This window comes from Siphateles boraxobius, unplaced genomic scaffold (genome assembly GCF_051911475.1).
Source record: "Siphateles boraxobius isolate OS27281-9 unplaced genomic scaffold, OSU_SipBor_1 20, whole genome shotgun sequence".
In the NCBI taxonomy this organism is placed as follows: Eukaryota; Metazoa; Chordata; class Actinopteri; order Cypriniformes; family Leuciscidae; genus Siphateles; species Siphateles boraxobius.
Window position 1 is genome coordinate 3,607,386 of NW_027508811.1, and position 13,432 is coordinate 3,620,817.

The 13,432-nt window shown below is 37.4% G+C and overlaps 2 protein-coding genes across 2 annotated transcripts in view; one reads left to right on the top strand and one right to left on the bottom strand.

Annotated features, from left to right (window-relative positions):
* The window catches only part of hpse2 (heparanase 2), a 94,255-nt gene extending 88,025 nt beyond the window's left edge, over positions 1-6,230 (bottom strand). The window contains exons 1-3 of the mRNA XM_077236401.1: positions 5,867-6,230; positions 2,865-3,019; positions 1,280-1,441 (exon numbers count right to left, since the gene is read on the bottom strand). Of these exons, the coding sequence (XP_077092516.1) occupies positions 1,280-1,441; positions 2,865-3,019; positions 5,867-6,117 (568 nt within the window). The 5' untranslated portion in view covers positions 6,118-6,230. The remainder of the gene's footprint in view (positions 1-1,279; positions 1,442-2,864; positions 3,020-5,866) is intronic.
* Positions 6,231-11,266: 5,036 nt separating this feature from the next.
* The window catches only part of cnnm1 (cyclin and CBS domain divalent metal cation transport mediator 1), a 35,197-nt gene continuing 33,031 nt past the window's right edge, over positions 11,267-13,432 (top strand). Inside the window, exon 1 of the mRNA XM_077236400.1 lies at positions 11,267-12,710. Coding sequence (XP_077092515.1) covers positions 11,267-12,710 — 1,444 coding nt within the window. The remainder of the gene's footprint in view (positions 12,711-13,432) is intronic.

Sequence of the window (13,432 nt, forward strand, 5' to 3'; positions counted from 1 at the left end):
TTTAGTCCTACCTCCTCTTACAGCCACCCTGTCAAATCCAGATGTGTGTAAAAAGATGTTTGGAAAATACAGGTGAAAGTCAGAAGAGTGCTTTTTTGCTGAACCTGGCATGAAGACGATAATGGTTTAGGTATGAATGAACAACATTCGGGTCTATTTGACGCCAAGAACAGTTCAGAAACTCTCATCTGAGCTTGTATATCAATTTTAATAAGAAAATGTGCAGCATGACCTGCACTGGAACTCACACAGTGCCTGACATAAAATTTAGTACAATCTTTCCACAGTAAATCTGCTTTAAACAAATAATCTCGCTCCGGTTGACTGTACCTGATAGTGATTTGAGTTTACATTGAGATTACTGCAACGATTATAATAATAAAACAATGGGGGGAAAACCGAGTCTGTCAAGGAAAACCCCAAAATATGTCATTTAATTCCCTTCATGGAGTGTTGGATCAGAATTCGTCAACAACAGCGTATGAAATCACCGCAAAGTTCTAATGCACCCAAACAAAATATCACACCTGATCCAACCAAAACAGCTTTTTATTTTATAACAATTTTTTTGTTGTTGTTGTGAATCACCCTCATAAATATGAATAGAAAAGACACCACTGACCTTAAATCGCATGCAAAAACTGCTCTTCCTCTCAGAACTACGGGTGCTTGTACAAAGTGTCATTTTCTGAAATCATTGTCAGCTGTTGTTTCCACTGGCCTTTTGTATATGTCATCATCCAGCTTCATTCTATCCTTGATCTGACATTTTCGGTACTACAAAGGTCTCTGACAGTTCCTCTGAGATTTCTGCCTTTCAAACAATTATTCACCCTAAAATGATCTGAACATTTGGGACACTGTCTGCGTGTGTGACTATGAAATCTGAAATTGGAAACTGGATTTACAAACAGGCAAAGCACAGCTGTTGAAAGTGATCAATAAAACCATATGCTTGGCTGATCTTCTCATCATTTTAAACCTATGCGTTTATGGAACAGGCAGCAACAATTACATCACTGTACCAATGGTTCTGGACGCCAATGACAGAAAACAACTCAACATAGTTCAGAAGAGCTCAAACAACATAAACACAGAACACACCTGATATATTAGGCTACATTAAACCATATACAGGACTAAAGATTCCTACTGATCAACACAAACAATATGCACCATTCAATATAAAAGCCCTTTTGTGAAATTCTGAGGCAAAAAACAAAGTATAACCCAATATAGACTATATTAGCTCAGTATGCATGTTGCTGTAATCTCCTACCTGTTAATGTAACATCGCTGTAGATGTTGGAGAGCTGTTCTTTCAACAAGACCTGTTGCATCTGAGCCGCTTTCTCCCGCTGTAGTTCCAGCATCATCTCCGGGTGGCTGGCCAGCTTGCAGCCCTTCTGTTTGTCCAGGTCGAAGTCACTGCGCACTATGTCTGCATGGAAACCACGATAATGACTTTGGAGTTATTTTTGTGAGTATTTGATAGGGGTGGGCGATATACCGGTAGACACGATTAACCGACCGTAATGTGTCAACCTGTAGAGATTTAGGACGGTAACGCTCATGACGTTGGTGTGCTACGCAGTCACGAAAGCTTATCGTTAGCATAAGTTTTTAAGTATTGCGTTTAAAAATACATTTAAAAAAAGTTATTTTAAAACCGTTGAAGCACAGTAAGCTGCGAAAGACAAAGTATTTTCGCTGAATGCAGGTGATGTCAGATAAACGGTGTGCGCACGTTGTGAACCGAGTGTTTTTTGTCGAATAATTAGACTTGAACGCTTAAATGCACATATGTGTCAAAGTTACCTTGTATTTTCAACTAAACACAGAAATTTATATCTTAAGTTAGGGTAAACATCTGAGGAAGAATGTGCACACGTAGCCTACTGAATACGTGAAATCCCCCTTAAAGTGACAGCATCCAAATGTAAGCTACAGCTGAACGACATAAACGACAACATAAAAAGAGAATATCTCTCACTCCTCTTCACTGAATAACTTTTGTAACTTTAATAAGTTACAGAGTCTTTACACAGTGAAGAAATACATTTGATTATTTATACAATTTTCGTAGTAGGCCTAGCTATTTCTTATTTAGTGCTTTTTTTTAGGTAGGTCTATTTAATTTTTGTCTTTGTTCAGTTCTAGTTTGTTTTCCTACATGCTTTTAATTAGTTTCTTTATTCTTTCTTTATCACTGTTTACTTTACTTCTTTAGTAAGCTTGAAAGTTTTTTTTTTTTTTACTTAGGCTTAGGCTATTAGTTTTTTTTGTCATATTGAAATTGCTGACAAGAATTATGAAATTTCAATAGTATCATAAATGTTGATATCATAAAAACATTATTTAAAGCAAAAAATAATGTGTGATATATACCAGTATAATTGTGAAATAAAGGTACTCAAATCGTGATATAAGCTTTTGGTCATACCGCCCACCCTGTCCATCAAGAGGACAAGAGCAATGTATGCGTGTGGTTTGCATTGTGGACATGTTTTCAAGAAACTCAAAATATATTTATTTTTGTTATGTGTTTATTGATAAAAAAAGTCTTTAGAATTAAAAAGGCATTTCTTTTTCAAAAGGCATGCACTGACTAATTGAAAGCATCCATGTTTATTCAAATATATTTTAGGTTTATGCATGCAAATTTGTCCACATATGGAATGACACATAGAGGTTTAAGATTGCAATTATGATTGCAAATAGTATTTCTGGAACTTTCAACAAGTTAAGTGTTGTTTCCTCATCAAGTTTTCTGAGGTACAAATGTTTTTTTGTTGTTTTTTTTTCATCTCAACAATATAAGCAAAATACCTGCCTAATTGAAATTTGACCAAATTACACCTCACCATCTTCATAGTTTTTCAGGTAATAGTCCGGTCCAGGCCCTCTAAACTTTGCAAGATTCTTCAGGTTATGAAACTGGAGAAAGTCAGTCCGTTTGCCCCCAAACCTCAAATAAGCTGGAGAGAGTCCTCGTGCCAGAGTGACTAACCGCTTGGAGCTGTGGATACAGAAAGATGTAGATCACAGATCCAGCTATTCTCAGAGAAACCCGTAGGGCTTATACAGAATCACAGTGTAGACAACTACACTGTAAAATGTCCAAATGAGCATTGCTTACCTTAAAGAGCTGTTTCTGCCTGATAGAACCCTTAAAAATCACTTTCATGTGCAATCTAAAGTAGGCTATAGTAGTCATTACCATAGGAAGAAAGTTATTTCGATTACCTGATTAAATATTGAATAGTGCATAAAATCACAAAGATAGCTTTTCTTCATGATTTTAGGCCACTGGAGGGAAGATGGAGAATAAACTGAATAAAATCACTAATTTCTTTTTAAGGCTTGTTCATATATGATTTTTATCCCTTTAAATTGTATAAAGACACACAAAAAAAATTATACAACATATTAACACACATATAGCCTATACAACATATTAACAAATATATAGCCTATACTTTATGCTATGTGCTACTGTCTTAATTCTTTTGACGATGTAAAAGTCTAATGCCGGCACGAGAAAAATGATAATGTTCCTAGCAATAATAGCCTATTTTAAAACTCATAATTAATTATAAAATTCTTTTTATTCTATTTATTAAATATGATATTTATTTTGTCAGCAGTGACCTGGTTGTCGCCATTGGATTGGTGCTTTAACTTTCTTTCGGAAACTCACAGCAGGATTGCGAGTTCACAATACATGATTGTGTTTCAGGCCGCAGTGCTGAAATCAACAGCAGATTATTCTGTGGTGCTACACGCTCGTTTCTTTCGAAATAAATAAATACCAGCTTCTTTTTTTAGAGCTTTACTAAATAATGAGACATAATAAGGTACCAGACGTAAAAAGAAAAGACGTAAAAGGTGCAGATAAAAGAAGGCCTATAAATTGCGCAAATAGTGCGCCTATGAGAACCCAGAATAAAAAATAAATAAACAGATAAAATAAAATTGTATTGAAATAAAATAAATTAAAGCTACTAAGTTAATTGTTATATATTATTTTGTGAAACAGCAAAACAAGCTAAATTGCCACAAACTATAATCGGTGAAGCCTGCGTTGTGGTCGGTGGGCCGAAACTGAATTATAGAAAATACATTTTGGAGACAAACAGAAAACTGGAGCAAGTATCTGCTGTCACGTCCAATAATGTGAATTAATACATTTAATCAGACCGAGCATGAAGCATGAATAAGCATTTTATTTTTGAAAAATTACATCTACGATTTAAGTTTAAAAGAAAAATAATATTAGTGAAACTTACTGCAGAATAATTGCGATATAACGGCAATATATTTTGATATAATTTATATTTGATTATGGTATTGTTACCTATTGCATTAACATATACATGAGCTAAACATATGCTACAAATATCACTAGTAGGCTATTACTTTAAATCTGTTTGCGAGGTTATTTTCAAACCAAATAAGATGTGGGGAAAAATATATAATTCTTAAAGTTGTGGGTTAGTGTCCTAGTAGATAAGTCACATCCCGCTTTTATTTGGTCCTTTTTTCATTCCATATATAGAATGAAACGAAGTAGGCCTACGCACAATGTAAAACCCCTTTAAAGGCTATAGCCTACCGCGTAAATCTGCTGTAACTTGCACTTCACACAACAGAGAACGAACAATAATGCCACATCAGCAGATTGGGGTTCATATTTATGTGGGCCTCTTCTTAAATTCTATTGAATCTATTCGTTCAAACACCTCATCCTGATAAATCACAATAATAAATATTCGATAATACATCGGGAGTAAACACTATATCGAAACTCAAAACTGTTAGGGTCTATAAAAGACATTTCGGTTCTCCGTATGGTTTTGTGTGTTTTCTCCTCTGGGGGCTGGGACACTCATATTCACTTCCAGGTCAAGCCCTGGTGTGCAAATTAACACAATCATTCAGATCTGCGCGTATTTTCAGGTTTCACGCTCTAATATAAAGGCATTCGTTCGTCGAGTCAATCTCTTAAGAGATATATCATGGACTAACATCACCCCACAACACGGTTTCATTGGGATTAAACAGATGTTGTTTTAAGCATTGCTAGTAAACATGATGAATTCTACTTTACGCGTAAAATAAATGTCCATAAGTGCGAAAACGCATGGTGTTTTACGCGATAACGTTATAGGCTAAGCTGTACGGAAAAGCTAAGTGCAAACAAACATACACGTTTAAACATCATAAGAGGAAAAGGGACTGGTAAACCTACTTTTAGAAAATACTGGTTTTTGTAGCCTACTCAAGGGAACGGTTGATAGATTAAAAAGTAGTAGCCTCTGCTATTAGATACCAATAGCCTATTAGGTGTTTGGGTTGCCTATATGAGTTATTGAAAAAAAATATTGATGTCTAGTTGTTTTCCTGTTGGAAAATCCAGTTTAAGCCGGGTAGTTGTGTTTGGAACATCGAAGATGGATTCTAGCTGGTCATTATCACGGTCAAGCTTAAACACTTAAAGATTGTATGTTGCTACACTCTTAAAAAGGTTCCATGAAGCACCTTTACCATCCATGGAACATTTCCATTCCACAAAAGTTTCTTTATAATAGAATAAGGTTCTTTAGATAAGAAGAAAATGGTTATTTTAAGAACTGTTGACTGGATAGTTCTTTGAGTAACCAAAAATGTTTCTTTAATGGCATTGTTGCGAGAAAAAAAACTTTTGGAACATTTATTTTTAAGAGTGTAGTCCGACAACCAGCCATAAACCACCTTGTTCCAAAACACATACTGACCACTCCAGCAGGCAAGTCCGATCTTCCCAAATCAACACAAACACACCAGCATCACCAGGCGCAGGATGCGATTGCAAAAACTGTAATACCTTAAGAAGTCCAGCCAGCCATCCTTTACGATAGATGGGTCTAACTGCAACGAGAGGAAGTTGTCATTCAAAACTTTGACCGGGCTTCGAGTATTGACGTCCAGTAAAATCAAGGTTCTCTCCAGAAAGCTCTGTCTCTTCCCTCCGGACACTGGTCTCCTGTATGTAGCGGCGGAGGGAATGAGAGACTGGAGTATCAGTGCCAACCACAGCGACGAGCCGAACACTGGGCAGAGGAGCTGCCTGGGCATCTTCTGTCCTCAAGCACCGGGCGGAGCGCAGTGAGGGAGATCCAGCAGAGATCTCCTTATAAAACCCGATCGAAAAGCACCTGAAGTGTATTATGCCCCTCCTTGAGCGAGGATCGCTGGTGTCTCTTTCAGCCCCCCCCCCCCCCCCCTTGTCTTCAGCTGTTTTGGAGTAAACTGACGCCCGAGGGCCAGCCTCCATCACACTGCTGCCCCTGCACCGCCCTCTGTAGTAACGCAACGGCTCTTAAAGGTAAGATGACTCTTATTTATCAGAAGCGTCTTCTGGTGGGGGTGTCTGGAGCATAATATCTCTGTCTGCACAAAAATAAGAAATAAATAAATAGAAGCAAACGTTCTTTGATTCAGCACAAAAAAAAGGAGTTAAAAAGTTATATTATAGGTTCTTCACATGATGTTTGTTTTTAACTCCAGCTTATGGCTGTTTTCTGAAGAACTATTAAAAATGTAAAAATAATAATAATAAATAAGTTATCCAATGGAATCAAGCTAAATGAAGCCTTTTCTGGTTCTAATGGGAATTTTTTAAAGAATGTAGACTTAATCGAAATCAATTTCAATAGCATACTAAACAATATTTAATTGAACCTTAATCGTCTAAAAAAGTGTGACGGTTCAAATGACCACATGTAGCCTAGTCAACTGTTCACGTTATTTTAAAGTCCAGTCCTGTTGTTGGCGTTATCTTCGAACAATGGAATATATTTGTGCGTGAGTGATTGCAAATAGTGAATGACTGCCACTTGTATTCTATGTAATACGTTTACGGAAAATTAATTAAAAGTTGAGTAGCCTATGTCTGGTTTGGCTGATGAACATTGCGCAGACTTGACAAAACATCTTGTTTTGATTTTTTTTTGTCTTCGCTGAGATATGTTAATGCGAACAGTTATTGGTAGCTTATAGCTATTCAACGTGTACACTGTAAATTATATAAATAAGTTATGACATCATGTTTTTACATTGCTTTAATTAATCAAAATAAGTTAATCAATTTTCAACGGGTTTTTTTTATAAGTTATACAAGATTCAACTTATTTTTTTAAGTATCTGTTTCCAGTATTGATAATAAGTATCACTCACTTCCAAATAATATTTTTCTTATTAAATTACTTACTGGAAGGGAAATTTAAATAAGTTAAAGAATAAAATACTACCTATTATATACCTATAATAACCGTTACACATTTATAGGGATGATATGTATTTTCTCCGAGGGAAAAAAACACTTGATGAAATATTAATAATCAGTTTTTTATTTCTTTTTTAAATGTGCGGGTTATTTTTAATATGCGGGGGGGGGGGGGGGGGTGGCATATTATTCACATTCACTCGGGCAAGGAGGAAAAATATAGCAATTATAGATCACGAAACAAAAATAATCTACCAATAATTTCGTGATCCATACATTGAGCTATTCACCTCGTGTTCTCGGGTCCATGTGTCAGAAACATTTGCTTGCTTTATTTTTTTTAAATATTCGTTTACATTAGTCACCAACTCGAAAATAGTTTTCCATCTTTTCGATAAAGTAATTGTATACAGTAAACTATTGATATATATTTAAGATTTTCAACAGCCTATAATTCCGGAGCAACACAAATCTGACGCTGATCTTTGTCCTTTCACATTGCTTTTATTGAATGTGAATTTAAAATGCTTAACATTTGGTTTAGCCTTTATATTTTGACTTTATTAGTAGGGTGATTTTTGCCTGGCATGCCATCATCTCAACTGGTGACTGACCAACACAATCTCATGAAAGTGCGTATATCTATACCACGAATGTTATTTCTCGTGTCATGTATACGCCAAAAATGGTTTATGCTACGCACTGAAAACCCCTTGGTTAGGATTAGGGGTGGGGCTCTGTGCACAGGTCAATATAGACAATAATAACCCCTGTCACCTGACCCATGATGCTGTTCAATAATTGATTTTTTTTTCTTGTATGACTGAGACTTTGGCCTAACATTCCGCGCGTCTTGAGACACTCATCCGCTTTCTGCAGAGAATAAAACAAAACAGAAAGAAAATAAGACTCTGTGCGTTTTTTACAGGCTATATTTCTTGGCAGAGAACCAGACAGGGTGCCTCTGTTTAACCTTAGATTTATGACCAGATTTATCAAGTTTTATATTAGAAATCTTTTGAAGTGCATTTTAGCTTGATAAAACTGGAACTCACCGTTTTCGATTGGGTTCGTGTAGCCTAAATACATCAAATACGTTCAACAGTAAGGAATTCTTCTAGTTTTATGTAAAGCAAAACAGTATAAGCTATAAATGAGTCCAGATAATTGTACATCTGTTGCTCCTCTTCATTTCTAAAAAAACATTTTGAAAAGTCTATAAGAAAATAAACAAAACTTTAGCCTATATGCTTCCACTTTTTTAAAACAAATATCCTAAAAATGAATTCAAGTTGTTTAGTTCTTGCTACAAAATAGACTTTATATTTATTCTGAATGGATAAATATAGGTGGGGGGGGGGGGGGGGGGGGGGCGTTTCAACTTCACTTACATGTAATTTCTGTTTAAGTTCATATTTAAGTTAGTTCATATATAAATAGATCATATTTGCGCACATTATTGATTATTAAAATAGCAAGAGTATGCTAATAAGATTTTGCAGAAGGTTATGAGTCATGCGTTAAAATGCCATTACAAATAGCCTATGTTTGCACTATTTTGGTCGGGTAATTTGTCGCAGTTCATAGGCTAAATAAATAAAAAATAACACGTCGAGATTTTCAGTTATTAATATAATAATATAGGTAAATGTCCATTCACCTTGTTTAAAGTTCATGAACAATATGGTCCTGCCCAAATCTAAAATATACATTTTATTTGCAGGAGAAATAAAACAGAATTATATGAAACGCAACGCAATAATAGTATGAGTAATCTCCTAATAGGCTATTAAAATGCATTGGGTTAAACAACTAAATAATATGCACTAAAGATTGCATTATTTTCCATTTTCGATATTCTTTTTTAATATATGTGTGTATATTATTCGTGCTGTGATTTTCCCTCTTCACAAACATGAATAGAAAATATAGAGTCTTAAATAGTGAAGCCATCCGAGCACCGCACTCCCACTGTTTCCAAACAGGCTCCTGAAGGACGTGCAACATTTACACTAAATGGACCATCAATATTGTATTAGTTAAAAGTTTCCTGAGCCTGCTATCTGTCCTGTGAGCCTCAGACCTCCTGACAAGGTCAATGCTTTACATACGAATATTGACGAGTCATGGGCAATAAGAGAGAGAGGGAGATGAAGAAGAAACCCTGCACATATTTTCTCCGATTTACGAGGTGGAAGCGAGTGATGCTGAGCAGACGAAAGTGGTTAGCACACACACAGCCAAACATCTCCAATTTCTTCTTTTTCTTATAGTTTTATCTTACTCATAAACTGTTTGGATGGTGTCTTACTGGCTGTCTGCTTTAGGCCTGGCTCCAAACACCCAGGGAATAAAAATAAGTGTTTATGAGACCGCAACTTATTGTTTCACCCTGCTATCGGCGAAGGGAGTTTTTTTGTTTTGTTGTTGTTCAATTTTTAAATAACATAACAAACATCCCACTGAACGAATTTCTTACTTCGAGAAACGAAAAATGGAATGCAAATCAATGAAGATTGTGTTATAAAATGTGATTGCACTATAACAATCTTGGATTCTTGTCGTGTTTTCATGTTTTATGGGGATTTTCCATAGACACAATGGTTTTTTATACTGTGCAAACTGTATGTTCTATCCCCTTACTCTAACCCAAACCCCTAAACCTACCCATCACACAAAACTTTCAGCAGTGTCACATTTTCAAAAAACATCACTTATTATAATTTATAAGCTGTTTTCCTCATCGGGGCCAAAACATTTCCCCACAAAGTAGTAGGATTTCGGATATTTTGTCCCTATTTTTATTGTATTATTATCAAGATCACACACACACACACACACACACACACACACACACACACACACACACACACACACACACACACACACACACACACACACACTGAGGTCTATGTGTGTGTATGCATGTTTGAATATATTTAGAGCAATTTGATTAAAAATAAACTTTTATAAAATTATAAAATACAATTTCTATAGGCCTACAAATATATTGTTCTTATGTCACTATTTGTGAAGTTGTTTTGCGAAAATACAATTTTACATTTTATTCCATTAATCAAATAGAACAATATCACTTGTCTAGAATTGTCCTCATTCAGTGGCATTCGGTTCTGTGAGTCCAGGCGAATTGTGATAGAGTGCCACCTTGTGGTGAAGACTCGTTATATTCCACATAAAAGTTGAATTTGTTTTGCATTGAGTTGGATACAAATACAATTTTCATCTAATGCCCTTATTGCACAATAATTTCAATAATTGTATGTTCGGCATAAAAATAGAGTGAATACAGGTGGTACACTTTCTGATAATATGTCATTTTAAAATAGAAAGAATTTAATCCTGATTAAAATTCAGTTGAATCTCGTAAAACTTAAAAAAAAAATTTTTTTAAATGGCTCAACTTATTTTGATGAGTTGAAGTAATGTAAACACATATGTTGCCATGACTTATTGTTGATCATGTCATTTTACAGCGTACATTCACTAAGAATATATTTATTTATTTATTATTTTGCAAATGCAATATTTGTGATGCAGTGAAATTAATTCATTTTATGTTCAAATAGCTAGTTTTAGGCCACTGTCCAAATCAATATAAAACAGGACATGCAACAGTGCAATATATTGTAGGCTAATATACAATATAAAAGGCAGATATCTTAGGCCTATGCACTTTTAAGAAATTTCCATACATCTGTCTACCGACCTTCTGGGTTTGTAGTGGTAAAATAAACAGAAATCGTTTCGCACCATCTTAACCCAGTTCATTTAAATGTTACAATTGTTTCCAGTGCAGTTCTTCTGGATTATAGCCTACATTTCATGTTTGCTCCTTAGCGCAGCCCTGCGACGCGTCATGACGTCACTGCGGTGTCATTTTTATTTACACGAGACTCCAGCTGTTAACACTGACTCGGCAAACAGAGTCGATATGTGTGTCCGTGGGTGTGTGTCTTCGCCACGTGATTCAGCTCGCCAATGTCCTTCTACAACCCACTCAGCATCATGGCTGCGGATGCTGCGGATGCTCTCCTCCCGCATCGCATCCTTGGACCATGCCTTCTTCCCCTGGTCCTGCTGATCGCCTCGGCTCTCTTCACACCGATCCACGGGCTGTTGGGCTTCCGACCGGAGGCCACGGGGGGAGATCTGACCGTGCAGGACGGGCTGCTGAAGGCCACCGAAGGGACGCGGTTCATGTTACGCGTGTACTATGCAGCATCACCGCAGAGGCTCAACCGGACCGTCAGCGGCTCCGGTGGAAGAGCCGCGCCGTGGATCGCCTTCATAGAGGAACCGGAGCCGGGCAGAGAGGGGCAGGTGCATCCCAAACGCAACTTGTGCGTGGAGGAAAGCACGAGGAGCTCGGATATAGAGCTTCTCGGCTCTTTCAAGTCAGCTTCTAGTCAAAACTCCATCCTGGTGGAGCTGCTCGCCAAAGACCTCCGGAGAGGAGAGAAAATCAAGTATTACTCAATCTGCGCCTTTGACGGGTACAAGTGGGTGCATTACCGGACGCGCGACTTCTGGCTGGCGGTGGTGGAGCGGCTGCCGCATGCGGACGGGTGGCTTCAGGCGGGTCTGTCGGTGCTGTTGCTCGCGCTGTCCGCGCTCTTCAGCGGGCTGGTGATCAGCATGCTCGCGCTGGACCCGGTGGAGCTCAGAGTGCTGCAGAACAGCGGCACGGACATGGAGCAAAAGTACGCGCACAAGATCGAGTCGGTGCGCAAACACGGCAACTACGTCCTGTGCACCTTAGTGCTCTGCAACGTGTTTACCAACACTTTCCTGGTGGTCTGGATGTGCCAGATCCTCGGAGGGACGCCCTTCTCCACTGCAGCGTGCACTTTTCTCATCTTCTTCATCGGAGAAATCTTTCCGCACTCGGTTGCGTCCAGGCACGGGTTGGCTATCGCGTCTAAGACCGTGTGGCTGACCAAGATGCTGATGCTGCTGACTTTCCCCATCACATATCCCATCAGCAAACTCCTAGACAATATGCTGCACCAGGAAATCAGCAACTTCTACACCCGGGAGAAGTTACTGGCTATGCTGAGAGTTACTGACCCGTATCATGACCTGGTGAAAGAGGAGCTGAACATCATCCAGGGAGCTCTGGAACTCAGGAGCAAAACGGTGGAAGATGTGCTGACCCCTCTCAACGACTGCTTCATGCTGGCCTCGGATGCCATCCTGGACTTCTATACCATGTCAGATGTGATGCAGAGTGGATACACTCGCATTCCAGTGTTTGAGAACGAAAGGTCTAATATTGTTGATATTATGTTTGTTAAAGATCTGGCCTTTGTTGATCCAGATGACTGCACCCCGTTAAAAACCATCACTCAGTTCTACAAGCACCCGCTGCACTGTGTCTTTAATGACACCAAACTGGATGCAATGCTGGAACAGTTCAAGAAAGGTAAGATGTTTGTTACCTACTATAGTTAAGCTATGTGAAATTCGAACAAGTGACAGACTGAGAAGAAGAAAAACGTTTAAAATCAGTGTACTTTCTTAAATGGATAGTTCACACAAAAATGAAAACTCTGCCATCATTTACTTACCCTTATTTCATTCCAAACCTTTATATATTTCTTTCTTCTGTTGATCAAAATTATATTTTAAACAACATTGGAGCCCATCCACTTTTATTGAATGAACAAAAACAACAACAACACACACACACACACACACACACACACACACACACACACACACACACACACACACACACAAACACACACAAATAAATATGCATACATTTCAGATATCCAGGGTTGCAAAACAATGAGTCCAGGAGTATATGATGAACTGTCCCTTTAAGAATATATTACAGTGTCAGTGCATGGGAGAACATACTGTACTTCATGAAATAATAGATAAAAATATGCTGGTTAAATGTGATGCATTGCCCTTCCATTTGTCATTGCCCTCTGGCTATGTGGTCTATATAAATATATGTGTATAATATATATATATATATATATATATATATATATATATATATATATATATATATATATATATATAATATTTTACATTATTTTATTTTGACATGCATTGATCATTAAGGATTTAGCATCAGCCTCATCTTTATAACTTCAGCTGACATCTGCATGGCTAGAGGCTGGACTTGAATAA